At 59.8% G+C, this 22852-nt stretch overlaps 1 protein-coding gene across 1 annotated transcript; it reads left to right on the forward strand.

Annotated features, from left to right (window-relative positions):
- Positions 1–210: 210 nt before the first annotated feature.
- Positions 211–16720, forward strand: PHF21B (PHD finger protein 21B; the record flags this gene model as incomplete). Its single annotated transcript, XM_080704760.1, has 11 exons — positions 211–357; positions 1844–2170; positions 4872–5006; positions 9028–9079; positions 9867–9943; positions 11792–11846; positions 13251–13273; positions 14528–14686; positions 15035–15110; positions 15321–15424; positions 16502–16720. 11 exons carry the CDS (start codon positions 211–213, stop codon positions 16718–16720), a joined length of 1374 nt encoding a protein of 457 aa, XP_080560886.1.
- Positions 16721–22852: the final 6132 nt, after the last annotated feature.

A 22852-nucleotide genomic window follows, 5' to 3' on the forward strand; every position in this document is an offset into this window, starting at 1 on the left:
CAGATTTGAGTCCAGCATGCAGTAACTTATTCTGTTTCAAAATAAAAAGGGCTGGGATGGAGCGCAGAGGTAGAATGCCCCTGGGTTCCATGCCCAGAACCCCACACAAAAGCTTATGTGCAAGGTAGCGTGATTTCTGGTCAGTGGCATCCTTTCTCTGGTCCCCCAACTTTCTTAAAGATGACTCTTGTGATTACAAACAGTGATAGTATGGAATTTGCTGTGTGCGGGCCAGCCCCAGCTCAGGGCCTCTGTGTCTTGCAGGCTTCGGGCGCCATCACCGCAGTGCCTGTCACGGGTCCTCAGGTCAGCTCCTTGCAGAGGTTGGCCGGGCAAGGAGCGCCAGTGCTACCTCAGGTAAGCATCCCGCGGCCCGGGCCAGGCCGTCCCCAGCTCGCAGCTCCGCCCTGTGGCCCTCCTCCTCCTCCCTTCCCATGACACACTGCACCAGGCTTTTCGTGGTGTGGAATACGGCTGTGTACGCAGCGAGAAATTTTGAGACCAAGCGGAGCACGGTGGTGCACGCTTGTAATTCTAGCGCTCGGGAGGCCGAGACAGGAGAGTTGCAGGTTGTAGGACAGCCTTACCACATAGAGACTCATATCAAACTAGCGAGACCTTGTTTCCAAATAAGAAATAAAATCAGTCTGGGGTCTAGCTCAGAGTAGAATGCCGCTGGGTTCAATCCCCAGTACAAAAAGAAAGAGGAGGGAGAGAAATATTACAAGATCAGTTTAGTGGATCATGACCTGAATTTTTTTTTTTTTTAATGGCATAGCTAGGCTAGACTAGAACAGAGCAGAAACTGCCCACGCGCCTCACAAGCAGTTTCTTGAGTGGTTAACTTCTGTTCTGAGTCACGACCTGGTGGTTGTTTTTGGCTGTTGGAGGGTAGCCGAGGTGACTCACTTGTATGTGGTGCGGAAGGTGCCGTGGTCTAGGCCACGCCCCACAGGCTCCAGGTTCTGGAGTCACCCGGCTCCTTGGCCCTCCAGGCCGAGGCTGCTCCCGCAGCACCTGCTTATCGCTGACCCAGAGGGGCCTCGGCGCTGATGCCGTGTCTGGGGCGCAGCAAGCACCCAGTGACTACTGACCTTAGCATCGGTCACTCGGCTTTGAGCACTTGCTATACGCACCATCCCTGCCCAGGGGCCATGGGCACAGAGATGACCGTCCTGTCCTGGCTGTGGGGGTGGACAGATGCCCCTGGCTCCAGGGCACCGCGAGGCAGCTGCCTGGACCCTCATCCATGCTGAGAGTCTCAAGGGAGCAGCTGAACCAGGGGGCTGGTTCTGCGAGGAGGCTCTGTGTGGCGGGTACTCAGGGTCAGGTCTCGGAGGCAGTCCATCGCACCCCGGGGTGGGGTTCCGAGAAGACTCCCTGGAGGAGGGGCTGCTTGAAACTCCCCCCTCATGCTGGGAAGATGCTACAGGAAGAAAGGGGAGGCAAATGCCAGAGAGAAAGCACCCACGAGTAGGGTGCAGGGGGAGAAACTGAGGCAGGGACATGGAGAGGCCCGTGGGAGCCTTTGGGGGTTCCTATATTGGTCCCCAAGCACAGCTGGGCACCCTGCCCGGCTATGGCAAGGCCTCTAGCAGGGGAGGGCAGGCCCCGTGTGCTGAGGTGGGGGGACGCAAAGGCCTCCTGCATCCAAGGTGCCCAGTCTTGAGCGGCTCCCCCAGGGCTGCCAGTGGCCAGGGCAGGCCCGAGCGAGGAGGCAGGGACCGAGGGCAGGTGAGCCCTGGGCAGGTCTCCGGGCTGGTTGTGCTCACGGCTGGCCCTCGCTGGCCCTCTGTGTCCATGTGTGTCCGTGTCTCACCACGCACCTGTCCCTTTCTCCCAGGTTAGGCCAAAGACTCTGATTCCAGATAGCCTCCCCGTCACCCCGGGCAGGGATCGGCCGCCCAAGCAGCCCCCTGCATTCCAGAAAGCCACTGTGGTCAGCATTAAGAACCCCAGCCCAGCCCTCCCCACCGCCAACAACACCGTCAGCCATGTGCCAACGGCCAGCAGCCAGCCCCAGGCCCTCGCCGCGCCCGCCGCCATCACCTCGGCCCTGAGCAGCGCCGGCGTGGCCTACGCCGTCATCTCCACCTCCCCCAGCGCCGCCGTGCCCGTGGTCGGCGACTCCGTCAAAGTGCAGCCCCTGCTCCTCAGTGCCGACAGCAAGGTGGGTGCCGCGCGGCCTGGGGACACCCTAGGAGCAAGCAACAGGAGCCTGGGTAGCAGAGAGGCTGGTGGTCAGGGGGTGAGGATGGAGATGCAGCAAGAACGATTTGGTGTGGAGGGGAGCGGTGCATGGGCACACCCCATGACTGAGGGAGTGGGTGGTGCGGATGAATGGAGGTGCGGTCGCCGAGGTGGTGGGCGGGGTGCCACAGCCCGCCTGGTGTGCGTAAGCTATCAACTGCACAGATCAGTGTAGGAACCCATGAGGGCACTAGCAGATTGTGTGTTTAAAAGAAGTGGTAGTTGGGTGTGGTGGTGCACACTTGGACTCCCAGCATTTGGGAGGCTGAGACAGGAGGATCATGGTTCAGGGACAGCCTCAGCTATACTACTTAGTGAGGCCCTTGCAACTTAGTGAGACCCTGTTTCAAAATAAAGAATATAAAATAAGGCTGGGGTATAGCTTGGAGGTAGAATGTCCCTGAGTTTCATCCTCAGTACTGGGAGAAAAAAAAAATGCCAGTGGAAAGACAGTAATTGGTCCAAGCAGGACGTGATTACATTCACTTGTAATCCTAGTACTTGGGAGGCTGAGACCGGAAGATCAGAGGTTTGAGGCTAGCCTCAGCAACTTAGCAAGATCCTGTTTCAAAATAAAAAAAGGACTTGGGGGGTTAGCTCAGAGGTAGAATGCCCCTGGGTTCGATCTTCAGTATGAATGAAAGAATGAATCGTGTATGTGATTGCTCAGTTGCTGCGGCCCGTTATCGGGGGAGTAATCAGCTCTCGACTGTGTGTCGTCGTGCCCGGCTGCAGGAGAGCCCGGCGCTCACGGTCCTCTGCTGGTGGCACCGGTGTCAGGGCGCTTCTGCATCCCAGGTGCCTGGTGGAAATGCCCTGCGATTTCTTGCCACGGTTTGAACCTGAGGCCGAGGCGCTCTCCCTGTGCCCTAGCTCCGTGCCCAGGCCACTCAGCCTTCCAGGCCTCCTTCCCTCGACCCTCCCGAGGTGGCACAGCTCTTGCTCGGGTCCTGTCAGTTTCCATTTTCCCAGCCCAAATGTCGATGTTTCCCCGTCCCGTGACCTTATGTCCTTGCATCGTTTATATACTCTGGGAGGATTGTGCTTCTGGGCCCGCCCCGCACCGTGGAGACCTGGAAGGACCCCCCCAAGCTGAAAGCTGTCCTGGGCCTTGGTCAGTGACAGCCGGGGTGCGGGGCTGCACAGCAGGGAGCCCGGTCCAGGCTGGGTGCAGGGAGACGTTCAGCGCAGCCACGCCAGCACTTGGTGTGCGCATTGTGGACACTGCTCAGTTTGCGCTAATCGGTGAAGCAGGTGCCTGGTTTATTTTGTTTGTTTTTGGTGGTGGTACTGGGGATGGAGCCCTTCTACCTCTGGGCTACACTCCCAGACCTATTTTATATTTTATTTGGAACCAGCGCGGCTGGCTTTGAACCTGCGCGATCCTCCTGTCTCCGTCTCCCAGGCGCAGGGATTACAAGCGTGTGCCACCACGCCCGGCAGGTGCCTGTTTTTTGAGCACTGAATTCTCAGTCACAGAGCCGAGGCCTCTCCCCAGGTCTCTGGGTGTCCTGTCTCTGCTGGGCAGCTAAAGATAATTGCCCCCCCCCTTTTTATTTTTTCAGGAGAGCTTAACATGTATCTTCCCTTGAACATCAAGTGGAGCATATCTTTTCCCATAGACTTTTGAGTTTGTTTTTGTCCTGGCGGCACTGGGGGTGGAACGCAGGGGCACTCTACCTCCGAGCAACACCCCCAGCCCGATTTTTTAATTCTTTATCTTGAAACAGGGCCTCACTAAGTAGTAGCTGAGGCTGTCCACGAACCATGATCCTCTGGTCTCAGCCTCCCAAATGCTGGGATTACAACCGTGTGCCACCACGCCCAGCTTGACTTTGGGGTTTTAAAAATGTTATACGAAGAACAAAGGGTTTTCATGAATCCCACAGAAAAGCAAACTGCATTTTGAGTTTGTGCTTAGCAGCCTCAAAGTCACTAGAAAGTCACTGAGTGTTCTTAGAGAAACAAAGACAAGTCGTTTCTGGCCCGAGCCAGGTCCTGGCTGGCTGTCCTGGTGAATTCTCTTCTGGGATCAATGAAAGACAAACAGTCTTTTTCCTCCAATTCCCTGTCCAAGATAAACGAATGAAACCGAGCAGTACAGGAGGAGGCCCCACCCAGAGAGGCTGGCGGAGCTCTAGACAGGCTGAGTGGGCTCCGAAGCTCCCCGATCTCCGAACCCTTGGGCCAGTGTGGAAGCAGGCCATGGCCCCCTCTGTCCCCTAGTTTCAGACACAGTGGCCTGGGTGCACCAGGCCGACCAGAGCATCCAGGCCCTTGAGCTTCCTAACCTGCTGCGCAGGCAGGGAAGCCTCTGAGCCCTGGCCTCAGTTTACCTCTGTTTGAGCTCCAGCTTCTGGAGGCTGTCCTGGGCCTTCATAACTGCCTGGGTGTGGGTGTTCAAGGTTAATCCACGAGAAAACAGAGGCTTAAAGAGGAAGAGTGGCCTCCCAAAGGCCACACAGCTGGGCAGTGGGCCTAGAGTTTCATGCTTCCTAAACCCGGGTCCTCTGCCCACAGGCCCTGGGCACTGGGCATCTCGGTGCCCCTGAGCCTCCCAGGCCCTCCCTCCCTCCTTGGCCCTCCACCTCTGTCTCTCACCCCTGCACCCCATCTTCTAGGTCATTATCCTTCAACCTCAAGTGCAGACGCAGCCCGAGAGCTCAGCAGAGCCGCGGCCGCCCACAGAGGAGCCGTCTCAGGAAGCCCAGGCTACCAGGACAGAGGACCGGCCTGCCAGCCAGGAGAGCCCCGAGGTAGGACGTCCGCGGGAGGCCCAGCTAGGCTCTGCTGCAGGCCAGGGGCTGGGCAGGGTGGCAAGACCCACGGGGGACGGTCCCACCAGCCCTGCTTCCCCGCCCGGTGTGGTAGGTGCTGCCCGGGTCCTTGTCTGTGAGCGGGATCGGGAAGGCTGCTGGAGGGTCCTGAGTGATTCGCAGCCAGACCCCACGTCAGGGTTGTCACGGCGAGGCTGCGGTGTGGTGTAAACCAGGTCTCCCTCTGTGGCGCAGGCCCCAGCTGCCTCGGGCTGAGGGCCCTCCTGTCCCGCGGCCATGTCGACCCCGCGGTGCCCATGGCGGGCCCGGGCTGGCTTGCTGCCCGAGGCTCCCTGTCCTCCCTTGAGGTTCGCTGTCCATGCCACTTGGAAAGAGTCCCTGGCGGATTCTTTGTGCTCTCAAGAGTGTGCCTTTGTCAGTCATCGTGTGCTTTTACAATTAGGATAATTACATCTAACTACGCAATTAGTGTAAACACTGTTAACATTTAAGTAGGATTTGCTATTGGGACATACCCTGGTGTGAAACCCCTTGTTGGAGTTTATTATTTTTTTTTAAAGAGGGCCAAAGCCAGGCACAGTGGTGCCCACCTATAAGGAGGGCTGAGACAGAAGGATCCCAGGTTTGCGGTCAGCCTCAGCAACTTACTGAAACTATGCTTGAAAATACAAAATCGAGCCGGGCATGGTGCTGCACACTTGTAACCCCAACATTTGAGAGGCCAAGACAGGAGGATCATGGTTCGCAGACAGTCTCAGCTACTACTTAGTGAGGCCCTTTGCAACTCGGTGAGACCCTGTTTCAAAATAAAGAATAAGAAATTAGGGCTGGGGGCGTAGCACAGAAGCAAAAGCCCCTGGGTTCACTCTCCAATTCCAAAGGACAAGGATTCCAGGAGGTTTCAAAGACAGAGCCTGAGCTTGCCAGGCGCAGAGGCCGCTCTGAGCAGGCGGGCTCAGCCCCCGCGGCTGCTCCTGCCCCGGCTGGCCTCGTTCAGCAGCCTCCACCTCCGGTCTGTTCCCGGGCTGTGTGGTTAGGCTTGGACTGTGTGTCTGCCCCAAACATGTGGGCATTTTTTTTCTTATCTTTGCTCCCTAAACAACGCGGTATTAACAATCATTTACGTTGTATTGGGAACGTAAGTCGTGGAGAGGTGATTGAAAGCACACCAGAGGACGTGTGTAGGTATAATGCACCCTTAACACCGTGTGTGTGTGCGTGAGAGTATAATGGGAGAGGACCAGGGCTCTCTTCCACTGAGCTACACCCCAGCCCTGTTTTGTTATTTTTAAGCAGGGTCTCTTGCTCAGTAGCTGAGGGCTCTCTAGGTTGCCGAGGCTGGCCTTACACCTGCGATCGTCCTGTGTCAGCCTCCCACATCCTGGGATTATAACGCCATTCTGTTAAGCAGCCCTCGGGCTTGGGATGAGGGATCTGGATCCAGGGGAGGACTGTGCGGCCCGTGGCCTGCGGTCTGGGCCCCTCTGGCTCCACGTTCTCCCATTCCTCCTCCGTTCTTCCCCCTTACTTTGTTTTAACGTGCTGTGCATACGCACCGCGGGCCCTTCCCTGGAGTCAGCGGTTCTTGGTTCTTGGGAGGCAGTGTGGACCTGCTGGAGTGTTCCGCTCCTCCTGTGCCTTGGGTCAGATCCTCCCGGCAGGACCTTCCCTCCCTTCCTAGTGAGAGCTAGGGCTTGCCCGGCTTGAACCTCCTGGACACCTGCCTGTTGCTCTGGTCACAACTAGAAAAGTCGTGGCTTCTCAGGACCATGAGCACAGGGTCCGTGCTTACACACCCGCTGGGAACATGCTGGACGCCATTTGCACAGCTGTCCTGTCCACCCACGCAGTCCCTGTGGCGGGGAGACGAGGCCCCTAATCCAGGCAGGGCAAGCCAAGTCCTGAGCAGCGGGGGAGTGGCCGAGGCTCACGGTAGGGCCTGGAGCGCGCCAGGTCCCCGGCTTCCGCGCCTGCGCCCTCCGCTGTCCCGCACGTGCCTCCTGGGTGCGGGGCGACTGGAGGCGGCGGCTGTAGGAATACATAGACAACAAAGGGGACAGAGGGACGCAGCAGAAGGGCGAGGCCGGGCAGGCAGGCCTGCGGTGTGCTGGGGCCCCGGGCCTGCAGTCGGTGGAATTGCAGGGCGGCCTGGGTTTTGCAGCAGGACTCACTGCGGTGCAGTGAGGGAGCTGAGGCTCAGGACGGGTGGCAGTGCCCATGCAGCCACGGAGGGGACGTGTAGGCCACCGCCTAGGAGACCCCGGGAGATGTGATGGCTGAATGTCACATGGGATCCTGGGACAGGAGAAAGGCAGGAAGTAAAAACTAAAGCGGTCACCTGGGCGTGGTGTCGCACACTTGTAATCCCAGCACTTGGGAGGCTGAGACGGGAGGATCCCGGGTTCACGGCCAGTCTCAGCTACTTAGAGAGGCCCTTTGCAACTCTACTATTTTGAGACCCTGTTTTAAAATAAAGAATAAAAAATAGGGCTGGGGGTGTAACTTGGAGGTACAGTGTCCCTGGGTTCCATCCCCAGTACTGAAAAAAAACAACAAAACAGTCCAAATAAAGTCCGGGCCTCAGTGGGCAATTGGGCATCGACGTTGGGTTTCAGTTAGGACGAATGTACCAGTTGACGATGGGACTGAGCGTGGATGGATGGGACTTCTCGACTCGTCTCACGACTTCCTAGCGATCTAAAGCTCATGAAATAAATAAATAAGCCACCCCCAAAGTGAAGTCAGCGGTCAAAGATAGAAAATTGGTAAAATAAGCCGGGCGTGGCAGGCACGCTTGTAATCCCAGCATTCTGGAGGCTGAGACCAGAGGATCGCGGTTCACAGACAGCCTCGGCTACCAGGCCCTTTGTAACTCAGCAAGACCCTGTTTCAGAAATGAAAAGACTAAAAGTAGGGCTGGGGGTGTAGCTTGGAGGTACAATGTCCCTGGGTTCCACCCCCAGTTCACACACAAAAATAGGAAAATTGGTCAAACATGCTCACAAGATATACCCAGAGGGAGAAACGTTTTTGTCCATCATTTTGGCAAGTGCCGAGCCCTGCGGTTTGCCCGCCTGCGTCCGGTGCCAGGGCCCCATAGCCTGGTGTCTGCGGGACTTGGGCTGGGCGTCCCGAGCTCACGGCCAGCCCGGGACGCTGGCTCCACAGCTCTACACGGCTCCGCTAACATCGTGTCTCACAGGCATGGCTGCCATCTCCTGTGCCGCGAATGATCTTACCTGTGGTCTCTGTCCTGTCCACACAAGGGAAGTTGACCTGACAGGAAGATCACACGTGGGGACGGGCTTTGAAGAGACACCCAGGGCGCTGGGCATAATGTGGGCTGTTTTTTGTTTTTTTTTTTTTTTGGTGGTACTGGGGTTCCTGGAAGCCCTTCTACCTCTGGACTACACTCCCAGACCTATTTTTTATATTTTTATTTGGAAACAGGGTCTCTTAAGCCAGCGCGGCTGACTTCGAACCTGCGCGATCCTCCTGTCTCCGCCTCCCAAGCGCGGGGATTACAGGTGTGCGCCACCACGCCCAGCGTATAACGTGGGCTGTTTGTAAAGGAAAAAACCAGGCCAAACTCGAGTACTGTCACGTTTGGGAATACGTAAATAGGTGATGAAAGCATATACGTGTATAGAAAAACACAAGAAAATGGTAATTACTAAGCTCAGGTTGGCCGGATGGAATACCAGGGCCAAGACGGCCGGTCATGAGGAGGAGCTGGATGGACTGGTCAGTGGGTTCCTGGGTGTGCGATTGGTTATTGGTAAATCAAATAGAAATAAACCAGGAAGGGCCCGTGGTGTGGATGTGTGGCCGCGCCAGCCTGCGCTTGTGTGTTTTCCAGCGTTTGCAGGGAACCCAGCAGGTTGCCCTGTGGTGAGCCGGTGTTTCCGGGGCACGCGCTTGGCACCTGGCACTGTAGCCGGGAGGCCGGGCCTGCAGAGGGGCAAGTATGGGTTGACAGCCTGTCCTTTCTTTCCCACAGAAAATTGCCTTCATGGTAGCGCTAGGCCTGGTCACCACAGAACACCTGGAAGGTAAGGCGGCAGCGCAGGGGCCAGCTGCGGAGGCGGGAGGGCGGGATGGGCCTCAGGCAGAAGCAGCTGGTCTCAGGATGTGGGCAGCAGAGGGCAGCATCCGGGTGGGAACTTCCTTCTGGGAGGTCCACTCCAAGTGCCGGAGGGTGGGTAGTTGTCACCAAAGACAAGCCAGGCCGGCATGGTGGTACACGCCTGTAATCCCAGTTCTTGGGAGGCTGAGGCAGGAAGATTGAAGGTTCAAGACCAGCCTCAGCAACTTAGCAAGCGTCTCAGCAAGAGTCTAGTGGGACCTTGTATCAAACTAAGAAATAAGCCGGGCGTGGTGGCGCACGCTTATAATCCCAGCATTTGGGAGGCTGAGATGGGAGGATCGTGGCTCACAGATAGCCTCAAGTACTACTTAGTGAGGCCCTTTGCAACTCAGTGAGACCTTGTTTCAAAATAAAGAATAAAAAATAGGACTGGGGGTGTAGCTCAGAGGTAGAATGCCCCTGGGTTCCATCCCCAGTACCACAAAAAAATAGAAAGGAAGGAAGGAGGGAAAAGGGCCGGGATGTAGCTCAGAGGTAGAATGCCCCTGGGTTCGGTACCAAAATAAGGACTAAAGGAGACAGGCCACCAGAGAAACCCTCTGGCTCTCCGTGCTCCACAGACCTCTCTGAGGAAAACCATGTTCCCACGTAGGGAGCGCGGCCGGGCGGGAGGGCCAGCGTGCTTGGGCCGGGGAGGAAGTGTGTGGATTCCGGGCAGGAAGGGCCTGAACTACTGTGCCTGTGCCTTCCAGAAATCCAGAGCAAGCGGCACGAGCGGAAGCGGAGAAGCACGGCCAATCCCGCCTACAGCGGCCTTCTGGAGGCCGAGGTGGGGCCCGCGGCCGGGACTCGGGGCGTGCGCACTGGGCGGCAGTGGGGTTCTGGTGGCCGTGAATGCTCCCTCCCCCCGGGTCAGAATTGTTGAGGGGAGATGCAGGGATGACTGTGTCCATGGCTTTCCTTGTAGAAGCTGCCCTGCGAGCGCCTTAGACATGATGGTGCTGGGCTTCCTGAGCTGGCGGGGCTGCTCCTGCCTGGGAGAGGCTCAGGGCACGTGTGGCCTGGAGAGGAGGCCCTAAAGAGAAGCCCAGAGCGGGCAGCCCAGGCACGGCTAGCTCTTCCTCCCCTGCTCCCATGGAGAGGGCCATCCCTTCCTGGAAGGAGGGTCTGGAGGGGGCTGTGACTCAGCTGTAGGTCCTCTGGGTGGCAACAGGAGCCCAGGACCACCTGACACCCTCTGGTCTGCCTTGAGCCTGCACCCCACCTGCTAGGTGCACTGCCCCTCTGGCAGAAAAGCAAGCGCCCTCCTTCCTGGGTAGCACCCTGGCTCCAAACTCTGCTTCCCCGTGTATCCCCTGGGGTGCTGGTGGGCAGCACCCGGCCCCCAGCCCTGTGGCCCTGAAACAGGTCAAATAGGACTTGGAAAGGTAACTTCCAAGCCAGGAAGTGCTCATCCAAATCCCGTCCAGCCAGGCACCCCCGGCGTCCACACAGCTAGACGAGGTGAAGACCGGGGCGGGCCCAAGGTCTGCCGGAGCACCTTGCCCCCTTCCAGGACCCTGTGCCCAGGGGGACCTAGAATGAAGTCCAAGCCCCCAATTCTCAGGTTCAGATCCCGATGCCATCTCCCCAAAGGCCAGTGGGTGGCACGGTCCGGGCTCCAGCCCTGCAGGGTCTGCCAGGGGTCAAGAGAAGCCGTCTCAGCACTCCAGGACCCGGGGCAGATCCAGGCATGGCCTGAATCCATGTCTTGTGGCCATGAACTCAACTAGAACGGAGGGCTCTCCCGTGGGCGCTCGGTTCTGGGCTTGTGGTCCTCCTGGCCAGGGAGGACGTGCGTCCTCGGGCTCACCAGCCCGCCCACTTTCCTCTGTGTTGACCCTACCTGCCCCGCTCCCAGGATGCACCCTGTGTGCACCTTCATCCTGCGTATCCTCTGGGGCCTCTGGAGCAAGCCCTGTCCCCAGACACTGGAATCTTCCATGAGAGTTGTTTAAAAATATTGTATCTGGTCAAGGCCCTGTTCTCTTTGATGTATTCATGAAGTAAGATTGCCCACTGCCCCGCAGGCAGAAGCTTACCCTAGACTCCTAAGTCTGGCCGGCACTGGAGCGGCCCATTAGCCGCCACAGATGTCTAGCGTGAAGCCCCATAAACCTGGACCTTGGACGGGCAGCCCTCCCCGTGGCTCCTCTTTGGCCCCCACACAGCCTGAGCGTGTGCAGATTCAGGCCTAGGGCCAGTCACAGTTCTAGAACTATCCTCCAAGCCACTCGGGACCACAGGGTCCAGACCCTGTGGCCTGTGTGGTCGCCGAAGCTGGGACCGAGGCCACCTTTCCAGAACACAAAGCAGCCTCCACAACTCCGGGGCTTTGGGCGCGCCAAGAAATGCAGCTTTCGGGGGCCCAATCCGTACCCCAGTTTCCCCTCTGGACCCGGGACTGGCTGAGGAAGGAGAGGGGGGCGGGCGGGGGTGTGAGGTTATCTCTGCTACTGGCCCTCGCTGCTTGGGACCCCGGCGCGCCCCTCTCACGTGAGACGCACCCTGAAGCAGAGAAGGTGCCTCCGGGTCCCCTGGTCTCTGCTCCAGCCACGTCCCCTGGGGGGCCCGGCAGGGCGGTGGCCGAGGAGAGCCCGGGCCATGGGTCCCTGTGTTTTGTTTTCTGTCCCTACAGAGAAAGCGGCTGGCCTCCAGCTATCTCAACACCCCCCTGTTCCTCACAGCGCGAGGTGAGTCCCAGCCTGGCCGCGCTCTCCCAGCGGCCTGGGGCAGGGTGTCATGGCGCTCAAGGCCCCTGCGGCCATGGACTCTCTTCAGTGTTCCTAGGGAAGGAGGCCTGGGGGAGTGGCCTCCACCTGACAGGTGGGGAATTAGGCTGTGAGCAGTCAGTAGCCAGGGCACACAGGTCTCTGCCCTGTTGCTGGGGTCCTGAGCAGAGAACCAGGCTGCTCTGGCGGGACACACCCACCACAGGGTGACGTGGGGGCCTCTCCGTCCCTCCTGGTGCCGACATCTGTGGCCTGTGCCCGAGCCCTTGCTGCATCTCCTCCTGGGCCGCTGCTGACCCCAGGCTGGGTGGGCCCTCAGCCCTCACCTTTACCACCCTCTGTGCCAGGCCAGCCATGGGAGGTCTGGCTCTCCACCCCGCTCTGCAGCAGGGGCCCGGCTCTGAGGGCAGTGTCTGGGATTGCAGCAGGCTTTTGCGTCCTCTGCCCCTTGCCCCACTGCCGGAGCCCAGGGGAGACACCCCATGTAGACACCCCAGCAGGCTTGCTTGCTCTTCAGCTGCAGACCGTGGCTAGTCCTAGAGCAGGTGTGTTAGTTTCCCGTCGCTGTGAGCACAGCGCCTGACAAGCACCACCTAGAGGAAGAAAGCTTCATTGGGCTCCTGGCGTCAGAGCTCAGTCCGTGGCCAGCACGCCCTAAGGCGGAAAGTGGCGCAGGGCCTTCGGGTGTGGCCGAGGAAAAGCTGCTCAGCTCACAGTGGCCAGGAGATGGAGAGCGGGAGGAGGGGTCCCAGCGCCACGCCCCAGGGACCCCACCTCAGGACCTCAGGACCTCAGGACCTGGCTGCCTTAGTACCTGAGCTTTGCTGGAGGCCATTTCTTATCCAAACCATACCAGCAGGTGTGGCTTTCAGCCTTCAGGACGTTGCTGAGCCTTGGCGCTCTGATCTGTAGACGGGCTGCAGCTGCCTGCTCCTCCAGGGGGAGCTGCTGACGGACTGGACGTGGGCACTGTGAGCCCAGGCACTGGCGCGTGGGGCTGAGCCAGACGTGAAAGGAAAACCATTTCTGTGGTCATGGAAGTGTGGTTTGACATCATTTGCTAGAACGAGGATGGGTTCCGACAAAGAAGAGCTAGGAACAGTTCCCTGCAAAGGGGACCTGGGGGGCCGGCTCCCTGCCAGCTGGGCCATGCCGAGCCTGCGCTGTATAGGTCCTGGCTGCAGCCAGGGCAGAGACCCTTCCTCTTGTCATGCTCTGGGTAAGGACTGGGGCATCAGCAGACTTTGTGATACTCCCATCATGCCCTCGGGTGAGAGCTCCGCCATGCCAGGCCTCAGGGCCTCTGGTCCTGACCTGTGCTCCTCTGGTGCCCACTAACCTGTTCCCCCTTCCTCCCTGTGCTAGCCAACGAGGAGCCCTGCTGGCAGGTACGTGCCTTGTCTCACACACCAGGGGGCGGGGTCAGCACAGTCCAGGCTGCGGCCCTCCTGGTAAGGGTCAGCTCCATCCCCACTGCAGGGAGCCTGATTTCTGTTCCTGCCCAGTCCTGAGGGTACAGGGATGCTGCTGGCACTGGAGGCCCCACTGGAAGCAGACAGTGCCAGGCACCTGCTGGTCTCCAAGCTGGCTCTGCCCGGCCTTGCTCTGTGACCCAGGGCAGAGCTGGTCCTCTCTGCCCACCCATCCACGCACACCGCGTCCCAGCTCCCAGGACACTGGCCGATCACTCCCAGGCGCGGTGTTCTCTACGCAGTCTGGGGCTGAATTCTGGATGAGTTTCCTGGTGCCTACAAGCTCGTACTGGCCAGGCCACTCTGGCTGGGCCCTGCTGCCGTGTGTAGGTGCCAGTGCGCCTGGCAGTGTGTCCACACACATCTGGTGCCTGGCCCAGGTGGACGTGGGACGGGGCCCCAAGCTGAAGCTTCACGCCAAGGCCCACAGCTCTGGAGGGGCGTTGGCCGGAGTCTCAGGTGCGGGTCCTGGCCATCTCCAGTGTGCTCTGTGACCCCAAGCAAGCGCCTTTCCCTCCCTGGCCCTGGCACTGAGCTGAGGGCTCTCCGTTTGTGGGTGCTGTGTCTTCCTTTGTGGGCGTGGCTAGTATCCAGGTCCTTGTGTGGCCATTCCAGATGGGTGTCCTGAAGTGGGGGGCTCTATTGAGCCCCGAGTAAGGAGACGCGTCCTGGTGGGGGGAGCTCATGAAGGGCCCTCCCTACTGGCACACAGATTGCTCACGCTGCAGCTGGCTGGGAAGGAACCCTGTCCCTGGAGGGCACCGAGGCCCCTGTGGGGGCCATTTCCAGCTGGCTCTGGCAGGCTCTATCCTATCCGTCTGGCCCTCCAGTGCGCACAGGGCAGCCTTGGTATCCAGGTGGCAGGCATGTAGATGGCTGTGTGACTCATGTAGGCCAGGGGCCCAAGGGGTAGTCTCCTGGGGTACAAGGAACCCCTTTGCATGCCCACCCCTGACTCCTGGTCTAGCTGTGGAAGAATCATGGTACCAGGACCATGTCATGTGGGCTGGTACTCAGTGCCCCAGCCCCTGGCTGGTGCCCTGGAATCCTGCCCAGCAGGTGACCAGGCCTCCTCCTGGGGGCCACGCCTGTCCCTGCACTGTCGCCCTGGGCCCTCCCTGTGCCCGGTGCGCGGCCCGCCCGGCTGAGCTGCCTTGCCTTCTCTTCCAGAGCGAGATTGCCCAGGATGAGCAGTGCGCCATCTGCAGGCGGGGAGCCAACCTGCAGCTGTGCGGCGCCTGCCAGGGGGCCTACCACCTCGGCTGCCTGGACCCGCCCCTCAGGACGGCGCCCAAGGGCGTGTGGCTGTGCCCTAAGTGCCAGCAGAAGGTGTGGGCGCCCTCCCCTCCCCACATCCCGCTCGAGTGTCCTGGGCGATCCCCTCCTCCAGAGCAGTGGCTGGATTACCCAGGGCTGTCTCAGCACAGCTGACATTTATGCCCAGAACCCTTTGTCACGGGAAGCTGTCCTGGGAATGTGGGGCGTCCAGCTGTGGCCCTCATGGATCTGTTCTCACGGAGCAGCCTCTGTGATCCAGGCCGGTGTGGCCAACACCACAGTCACAGGCGGGGACCATGGGGCTGAGGCAGGGAGCGTGTCCCTAGCCGCACAGCCGGAGTGTGGTCCTGGCAGGCCCCAGGGCCCGGCAGCCTTCTCATCTCCCTGCCTGCCCACCAGGCCTTAAAGAAAGATGAGGGTGTGCCCTGGACCGGGATGCTGGCCATTGTGCACTCCTACGTCACCCACAAGACCGGTAAGGCACCCTGGGGTGCAGAAGGGCGCCCCACTGGCCTCCAGGACCCGTGGGAGATGGGTGGGGACATGTGGGCAGACCATCTCCAGGCCCAGTGCCCGCCAGCCACCGACCCTGCAGGAGGAAGGGCGAGCCTCGCTCCCTGCCGTATCCCGGGCTCCTCCGAGCCTGCTCACCTGTCACCGGCGGGGTCTGGTCCCTCTCTCCTAGTCAAAGAAGAGGAGAAGCAGAAGCTGCTGCGGCGGGGCAGCGAGCTGCAGGGCGAGCACCGACAGCTGGAGGCGCGGGACCGGCAGCTGGCCTCGGCCGTGAAGGTGCGTGGGCTCGGGCCGCCTGCGGTGCCTGTGTGGAGACCTGGGGCTCGCTGCCCGGTCGAGCTCAGGAGGGAGACGGGCCGCGGCGTCCCCGGCGTCCCCGGCGGGGCCTGTGCAGCCTGCCCCTGGCTCTGTGACCTTGGCGAGCCCAGCCTTCTCTAAGTGTAAGGAGAACGTCGCCGTCCTCTGTGCGGTGCTGAGAAGCAAGGCAGTGGTGACGGTGACAGGGTGGTGATGGCGATGACTGTGGCGGTGGTGACGATGGTGATGGTAGTGATGGCGTGAAGGTGGCGAGGCGGTGGTGGTGGTGGTGAGAACGTTAATGTGATGGTGATGGAGGTGATGATGGTGGTGGTGGTGGTGGTCATGAGTGTTATGGGGATGCTGGTGATGGTTGAGGTGGTGGTGGTGACGTTCATGGTGGCGTTAAGGTAATGAAGCGATGTGGTGGATGTGATGGTGGTGACTGTGACGTGGCGATGGTGGCGGTGTGATGAGAGGTGGTGGTGATTGATGGCTGCTGCTGCTGCTGATGATGATGATGATGGCTGTTGTGGCAATGGCCATGGTGTGTCGGCGATGGTGGTGTGGCGATGGTGATGGTGGTGGTGGTCATGGGAGTGACGGTGATGCTGTGGTAGTGGTGGTGATGGGGATGTGATGGTGGTGGTGGTGGTGGCGGCATTATGGTGGTTGTGATGGTGTCGTGATGGGTGATACAGTGGTGGTGGTATGGTTGTGATGGCAGGGTAGGTGTGGTGGTGGTGATGGTGGTATTGTATGATAATGGTAGTGGTGTGGTGGTGATGGTGTTGCTGGCGGTGTGGCTGGCAAGGCAGAGGTTCTGGGGAGCTGCGCAGGAGCCTGCTTCTTCTAGCTGCACGTTCTAAAGCACACTTCTCCTGTGGGTCTGGCTGCTGTTTAATTCTCTGCTGCCTGGGTTTTGTGAGGCCCTCTGCCTGCTTCAGAACTCTGTGGTGGAGGATAAAGGCTTTGGAGGGTGGGCAGGGCTGCTATCCCAGGATACCTGCAAAATTCAATTCTGAGACCTTCTCTCTGACCTTCTCCTCCTGACAGAAGTGCTTGGAGCTTAAGACAAGCCTGCTGGCCCGCCAGAGGGGCACCCAGTCATCGCTGGACCGCCTCCGGGCCCTCCTCAGACTGATACAGGGCGAGCAGATGCTCCAGGTTGCCATGACAGCCACCAGCCCTGCCCCACTACTGGCTGGGCCCTGGACCAAGCCCTTGGCTACCACCATGCGTTCCACCCTCCAGCACCCCCAGGGCCACAACTGACCCCAGGGACCTGCCTTTATGCCCACGGAAGTTACTGGGACCCTGTTCACATGACCTGGGGGTTCTCTCGGCCTTAATTCATAAAAACTATGAATTTCAGACAAAATAAAACCAGACAGGAAGACTGAGGAAAGAGCCAGACACGTATCTGAGAGCCTGTGCCCCACTGCTCGGGACGCAGGGGCAGGTGGGGCGGTTGAGCCCCAGCCTCACCTGTCTCAGGGCTGCGGGCTTCAGTCGTCTCTCTCCATGGCCTCACGCCGGCCACAGGAAAGGGAGGCCGCGGCAGACTGGCCACCACAGCTAGCTGAGTGGTAGGGTAGCTGGGTTGAGCCATTGGGTAGGCGTGGGCAGCAGATCGGGGTAGCCCTCCTCTGCTGCCCTCGCGGGACCCGCTGGGGCCCGGGGCCTGGTGCTCCCCGCGCTGCTCCAGAGCCTGCCTGTCAGTATTACTAGGCTGAGCATCGCAGCCTCTTAACTTGAAAAGCCTGGCGGTGGCTCCCCGCCCCCCTGCTGCTGCCCCGCCCGGCGGGCGCAGTCCTAGGTGTCAGCCCTCGCCCCAGTTCTCGCCTCGGTTTTGCTACCCAGGTATTTTTGTCAAGAAGTTTTGGGGGCACGATGGAGCTGCAGCCGCAGCCGGGGAGGCGCTTGGCAGAATTTCTGTTCTGGGTTGAAGCCTTTTCTCCACTCTGGCAGATAAGTATGGCAGCCTTCATTTCTTGCCAGTCCAGACACTATGCCAAAAAAACAAAACCTTTACACTTTTGTATGGTATTCCTATTGTAAGATATTTAATGTGAAGGGGGCGCTCACTGGCTTCTTTTTCTGCGTTTGGCAGCCTCTGCTTCAAGGTACGAGCAGGAAACCTCCTTGGGAGGCCAGCCAGACCCAGAGACCCAGAGGGGCTTCCAGAACAGGGCGGTGGGTGGGCAGAGGGGAGGCGCGCTGTGGCCTACGAATGGTTTGGCCTTTGGGGAGTCCTCTCCCTCCTCCCCGCTCCTCTCCCTTCTCCCCCTCCTCTCCCTCCTCTCCCTCCTCCCCTCTCCTCCCCCTCCTCTCCCTTCTCCCCCTCCTCTCCCTCCTCCCCTCTCCTCCCCCTCCTCTCTTTTCTCCCCTCTCCTCTCCCTCCTCTCCCTCCTCTTGCTAGCAGAGAGCCAGAGGGCCGGCCAGTCGCAAGGGCTCCCGCGCCCCTCTCCCAACGGCGTCCAGGAGCCGCGGGGCCACCCCGACATATCACACGGTGCCGAATTGTATCGAACACGCCACGCACGCGCGTGTGTGCACGCCGTGCGGCCACAGACACCGGGACCCAGCGGGGAGGCTCCGGGACCCCCACACCCTGCCATTCTCACGACCCTGGGAGAAACTGTGCTGTACGATACAGATCTATTTTAATACGCTCAACACTGGGTTGAACAAGATTTTTATATTCTTTTATTGATGGACCACGTGAACGCTGCGCACACATCTCTATATTATAGCTCACTCCGCCGACGGCACGGACCAGTACGCCATCTTCCGGTTCCTCTCCGGGCGGCTTTCTTTTCTTGGATGGATTGAGTTGACAATTTTTCCAGTGCGATAGGAGGCTATGCGAGGCTGGACCCGGGAGGGGGAGCGGCCGGCGTGTCTTGAGACGTAGTTTTGAGCCGAAGAGGACCATCCAGTGGGTGGTGAGGTAGAGAAAGTGTTTGTCTTAAGTTTACCATGTAGTTTTCCTCTGTGCATTAAACATGACGGATGGTTCCAAGCCTGGTGGTCTTGGTGTCTTTGCCTTCAGTGGGGGGGGGGGGGTGTGCAGGGGCCACCAGCGGCACTGAGAGGGCAGAAATCAGGGCCCATGTGCCAGTCCTCTCCCTCCTCTTGCTAGCAGAGAGCCAGAGGGCCGGCCAGTTGCAGCCTCAGAAGCTGCGGGCGCACGTGTGTGTGTGTGTGTGTGTGTGTGTGTGCACGCGCGCGCGCACGCGTGAGGGGGGGGTGGGGGTGGGGGGTGGGCGCGAGCTTTGGTAGTGGAAGTTGAACCCAGAGGCAGTCTCCCTCCCAGCTACACCCCCAGGGTGAAACAGGGTCCCGAAGGACCTTGCTAAGTTGCTGGCGCTGTACTTAAACCAGCAATCCTCCTGTCTCAGCCTTCCAAGGCCTGGAATTCCAGGCATTGCCCCCTCCCTGACTCAGGTACACCTGTTAGTGAGGGGGCTGGCGGTGGGGGTCACGGGAGCCCACCCAGTCCATCCTGCGTGGGGCTGGGGGGCGCCTCCCCCGCTGCTCCTTGGCACCCTCTCTCCCTGCCCCGATGCAGCAGGCTCCAGAGCCCACCCAGGCTGGGACTCGCTCCTGGGGTGTTTGAGAGAGTAGCCAGACAGGGCAGACCCCTAGGCCCGGCTCCAGGCACCTTGCAGGGGGCCTCAGACTGGCCCTGGGGACAGAGACAACCCTGGAGCCCGGAGGCCAGACCTCGAGGCCCACACAGCAGGGTCTGCTCCAGCCTGTCCTGCTGCACAGGGCAAAGTGTGGTAGGCCTGCCCCGTCCCCACTGTACGCGCACGTGCACGTGCACACACACGCAGGATGCCTCCCTGGGCGGGCTCCCAGCCTCCGTCCCTGGCTGTTGTGCAGAGCCGCTGTGACCTCTTGGTAGTCACAGGCCCATCTGTACTCGGGGTCCCCAATTCACTTCTGGTCTGACCCTTGCCAGGACGCTGCCCTCCCAGACTCCTGCAGCCAGACCGGGTGGTACCGGGTCATCCCATGACCTTGACAACACCGCCTCCCAGGACCCTGTCATGGGCCCTGCCCCGTCTGCCCCAAGCACCTGTCGCTCTGCCTGGTCACTGAGGCTGCAGGTGCTGGTGTGCAGCCTCTGCCTGTCCTCCCTAGCCCGTCCCTGCCAGCATCCAACCTATGGGCCAGCTTGGGGGTCCCCTTGAGCCCCCTCACCTCCACCATGAGGACATAAGGGGATGGGCAGGTCTCCTGATCCCTGCCGCCCACCTGTCCCTGCGCCCCCAGGCCACTGCAGCCTTCTTGCCCAGTAGCCAGGGTGATGGCTGTTAAGAGCCTGTGGCTATGCCCAGCTGCTCGGCACGAGCCAAAGGCCTTACTTGGTTTCCCTGCTGTGGCCTCCAGGGCTACCGGGCTCTGCACATCCCCGCTCTGGCCTTTGGTTGCTTCCTGTTACTTTCTATTGTTCCCATCACATTACTCAACCTTGAACCACCAGGCACACACCCATCACAGGGCCTTTGCACATGCCTGGCAGGGGCTTTTCCTCAGCTGTCTTCCTGACAGGCTCCTGACCTGCCTGGAGACCTGGCCCTGACCACTGTCACCCCTCAGCGGAGCTGTCCAGCCACCCCACGAAGCCCCCGCGTCGCTGTGCTCCCCTGCTGGCTCCTTACTTACAATTCACAATGGACGGTGTGTTTTTGTCTGGCTGCCCCAGGAAGGCAGGAGGCTGTTCCATGGCTCACAGAGGCATGGCTGGCCTCTGTGGACAGTACCTGGTATGCAGCTGGTGCTCTGTGTAAATGTGAAATAAAGCAGCCTTCTGGGGTCAGAGCACCAACATGGCCTCCATCTTGGCTTCCATCCTGGCCCAGGGCTGTTCCCTGTGGAGGCCCGGGTGAGGCCACGTGGGCAGATGAGAAAATGGAGCCCAGAGAAGCTAAAGGGCTGCCCGAGGTCTACAGAGGCTTGGGGGGGTGTGCCGGGTGCCTCCCAGTCCTTGACCTCAAAGCCTGGGCTGCCCTGAAACAGCTCTCTGCCCCCACGCCACCACAGCAGCTCCCCGAGGCCCCCTCCACAGGGGGGCTTGGAAAGCTTTGGGTGACCAAAGCGTGGTCACCCCGGCTTCACACACCCCACTCCCGGTGACTGTGCTGGGACAGCCCGAGGCTGGGACACTGGTCACCGCAGGATTCCCTTGCCTCCTGCCTCCGACCAGCCTGGGGGGCGGCCCAGGGCGGAGGCTGCCTGGCAGGCCAGTGTGTGCCCGCCTGCCCCCGTGATCTGTTCCCAGAGGGCCTTGGCGCTGACTCTGGGCAAGTTTCCTGGGACTGCCGCAGCAGGGGACTTGGAGTGGACAGATAAGTTATCTCAGTTTTAGAGTCAGCAGGTGTGGTGGGCACGCTTGTCATCCCAGCATTCGGGAGGCCGAGACAGCAGGATCGCGGTTCACAGCCAGCCTCAGCTACTGAGTGAGGCCCTCCGCAACTCAGTGAGACCCTGTTTTGGAATAAATAATAAAAAATAGGGCTAGGAGCTGGGCGTGGTGGCGCACGCTTGTAATCCCCGCGCTTGGGAGGCCGAGACAGGAGGATCACACGGGTTTGAAACCCACCTCAGCTGGCTTAAGAGACCCTGTTTCCAAATAAAATATAAAATAGGTCTGGGAGTGTAGCCTGGAGGTAGAAGGCCCCTGGGTTCCATTCCCAGAAACACACACACACACACACACACACACACACACACAGGAGGGCTCCTCCCTGGCGAGAGGATCAGGTGCTTTGTGCAAGGGAATTGGCCCCTCCTCCTGCCTTCCGCCGCCCGTACACCTACAGGACCCAGCGTTCCTCCTGGGGGATCCCTGAGGGAGCAGAGCAGCTCTCAGCTGCCAAGCGAGCCTGCCTGCCTGGACCTCGGACTCCCAGTGCCAGCACTGCACAAGTAAGTACATTGCTGTTGGGTTTTTTTTTGGGGGGGGCACTGGTGGGGGTTGAACCCAGGGAGGGGCATTCTACCTCTGAGCTACACCTCCAGTCATTTTACTTATTTATTTATTTATTTATTTATTTATTTATTTATTTATTTATTATGAAACAGGATCTTGCCAAATGGCAGAGCCTCACTAAGTTGCTGAAGCTGGCCTCAAGCCTGAGATCCTCCTGTCTCAGGATTACAAGCGTGCAGCACCGCGCCCGGCCCTCTAGCCCTCCTACAGGGGCCCAATCCATTCTTCAGAGGAGCCCTGCTGCCCACTCCCCTTCCAGAGACCATCCTCTCTTCGCTCGTGCCTAGGGCTCACTTTCAAGATGAATCTGGGGGCAAAGCCCACAGGGCTGGAGCCACGCTGGGATTCGGATCTGCCACCGGCCTTGGGCCACGGCTCCTGCTCTGTTTCTACAGATCGATGGAGCCACCGGGAGCCTCTGCGTCCGGCCTGCCGGTTCACTCAGTCCCTGTGGGTTCCTGAAAGCCAATGTTTGGGTAACTCAGGCTGGAGTCTCGCCAACAGAGACGCCCGGAGCCTGGTTCCCGCAGGGATTCCCTTCTTAGGCTTCTGGAGACGCCCAGCATGGCCACACCTCCGGTCTCCCTTGAGCAGGCAGAGGGGGCCGCACAGCGCGGTGTGCTGAGCGGGTTACAGGTGGGCCGCCCACCCGCCCTCGGCCCCTCAGCAAGGAAGCAGCTGGGGCGTCGCCCTGTGCATTTAAACTTGGTCCGTTATTCAAAGTCCCGGTTATCTCCGCAGCCCCTTCCCCGCCACGGCCTAGCCAAAGCCGGGGGAGTGTGAGCTCTGCCCAGGGCGTGCGCCAGCCTCCCCAGGCAGAGGGCGGCACCCCGGCGTGGGCCGGGGCTCTGCAAGATTCATCCTGCAGCCTGGGAGTAGAGAGAGGAGAGGGGAGGGGAGGGGAGGGGAGGGGAGGGGAGAGAGAGAGTGTGTGTGTGTGTGTGTGTGTGTGTGTGCGCGCGCGCATGCGTTTTTAAGGATAGAGCCTAAGGGCATTCTGCCTCCAAGTCCTTTTTCTTTTGAAACAGATTCTCTCTACCTTGCTAAGGTCTCACTGAGCTGCGGAGGCTGGCCTGGAACCTACGATCCTCTTCTCTCAGCCTCTCAAGTACTGGGGTTACAGGCAGTGCCCAGTTTACACCAATCCCTGCTGAGGCCACGCCTCCAATGGCCTCCCTACTTCCCATAAGACCCTGCCTCTTAAAGGGTCCGCCACCTCTCAAAACCCTCACACTAATGGCTAAGCTCCAGCTTGTGAGCCCTCCGGAGAGGACACGCCTAAGCTAACATACACTGCCTGCTTTTTTTTTTTTTTTTTTTTTTGCAGTACTGGGAGTGGAACCCAGTGCACTTTACCTCTAAGCTACACCCCCAGCCCTATTTTTTATTCTTTATTTTGAAAC

Source organism: Muscardinus avellanarius, assembly GCF_963383645.1.
Source record: "Muscardinus avellanarius genome assembly, chromosome: 11".
Classification (NCBI taxonomy): domain Eukaryota; kingdom Metazoa; phylum Chordata; class Mammalia; order Rodentia; family Gliridae; genus Muscardinus; species Muscardinus avellanarius.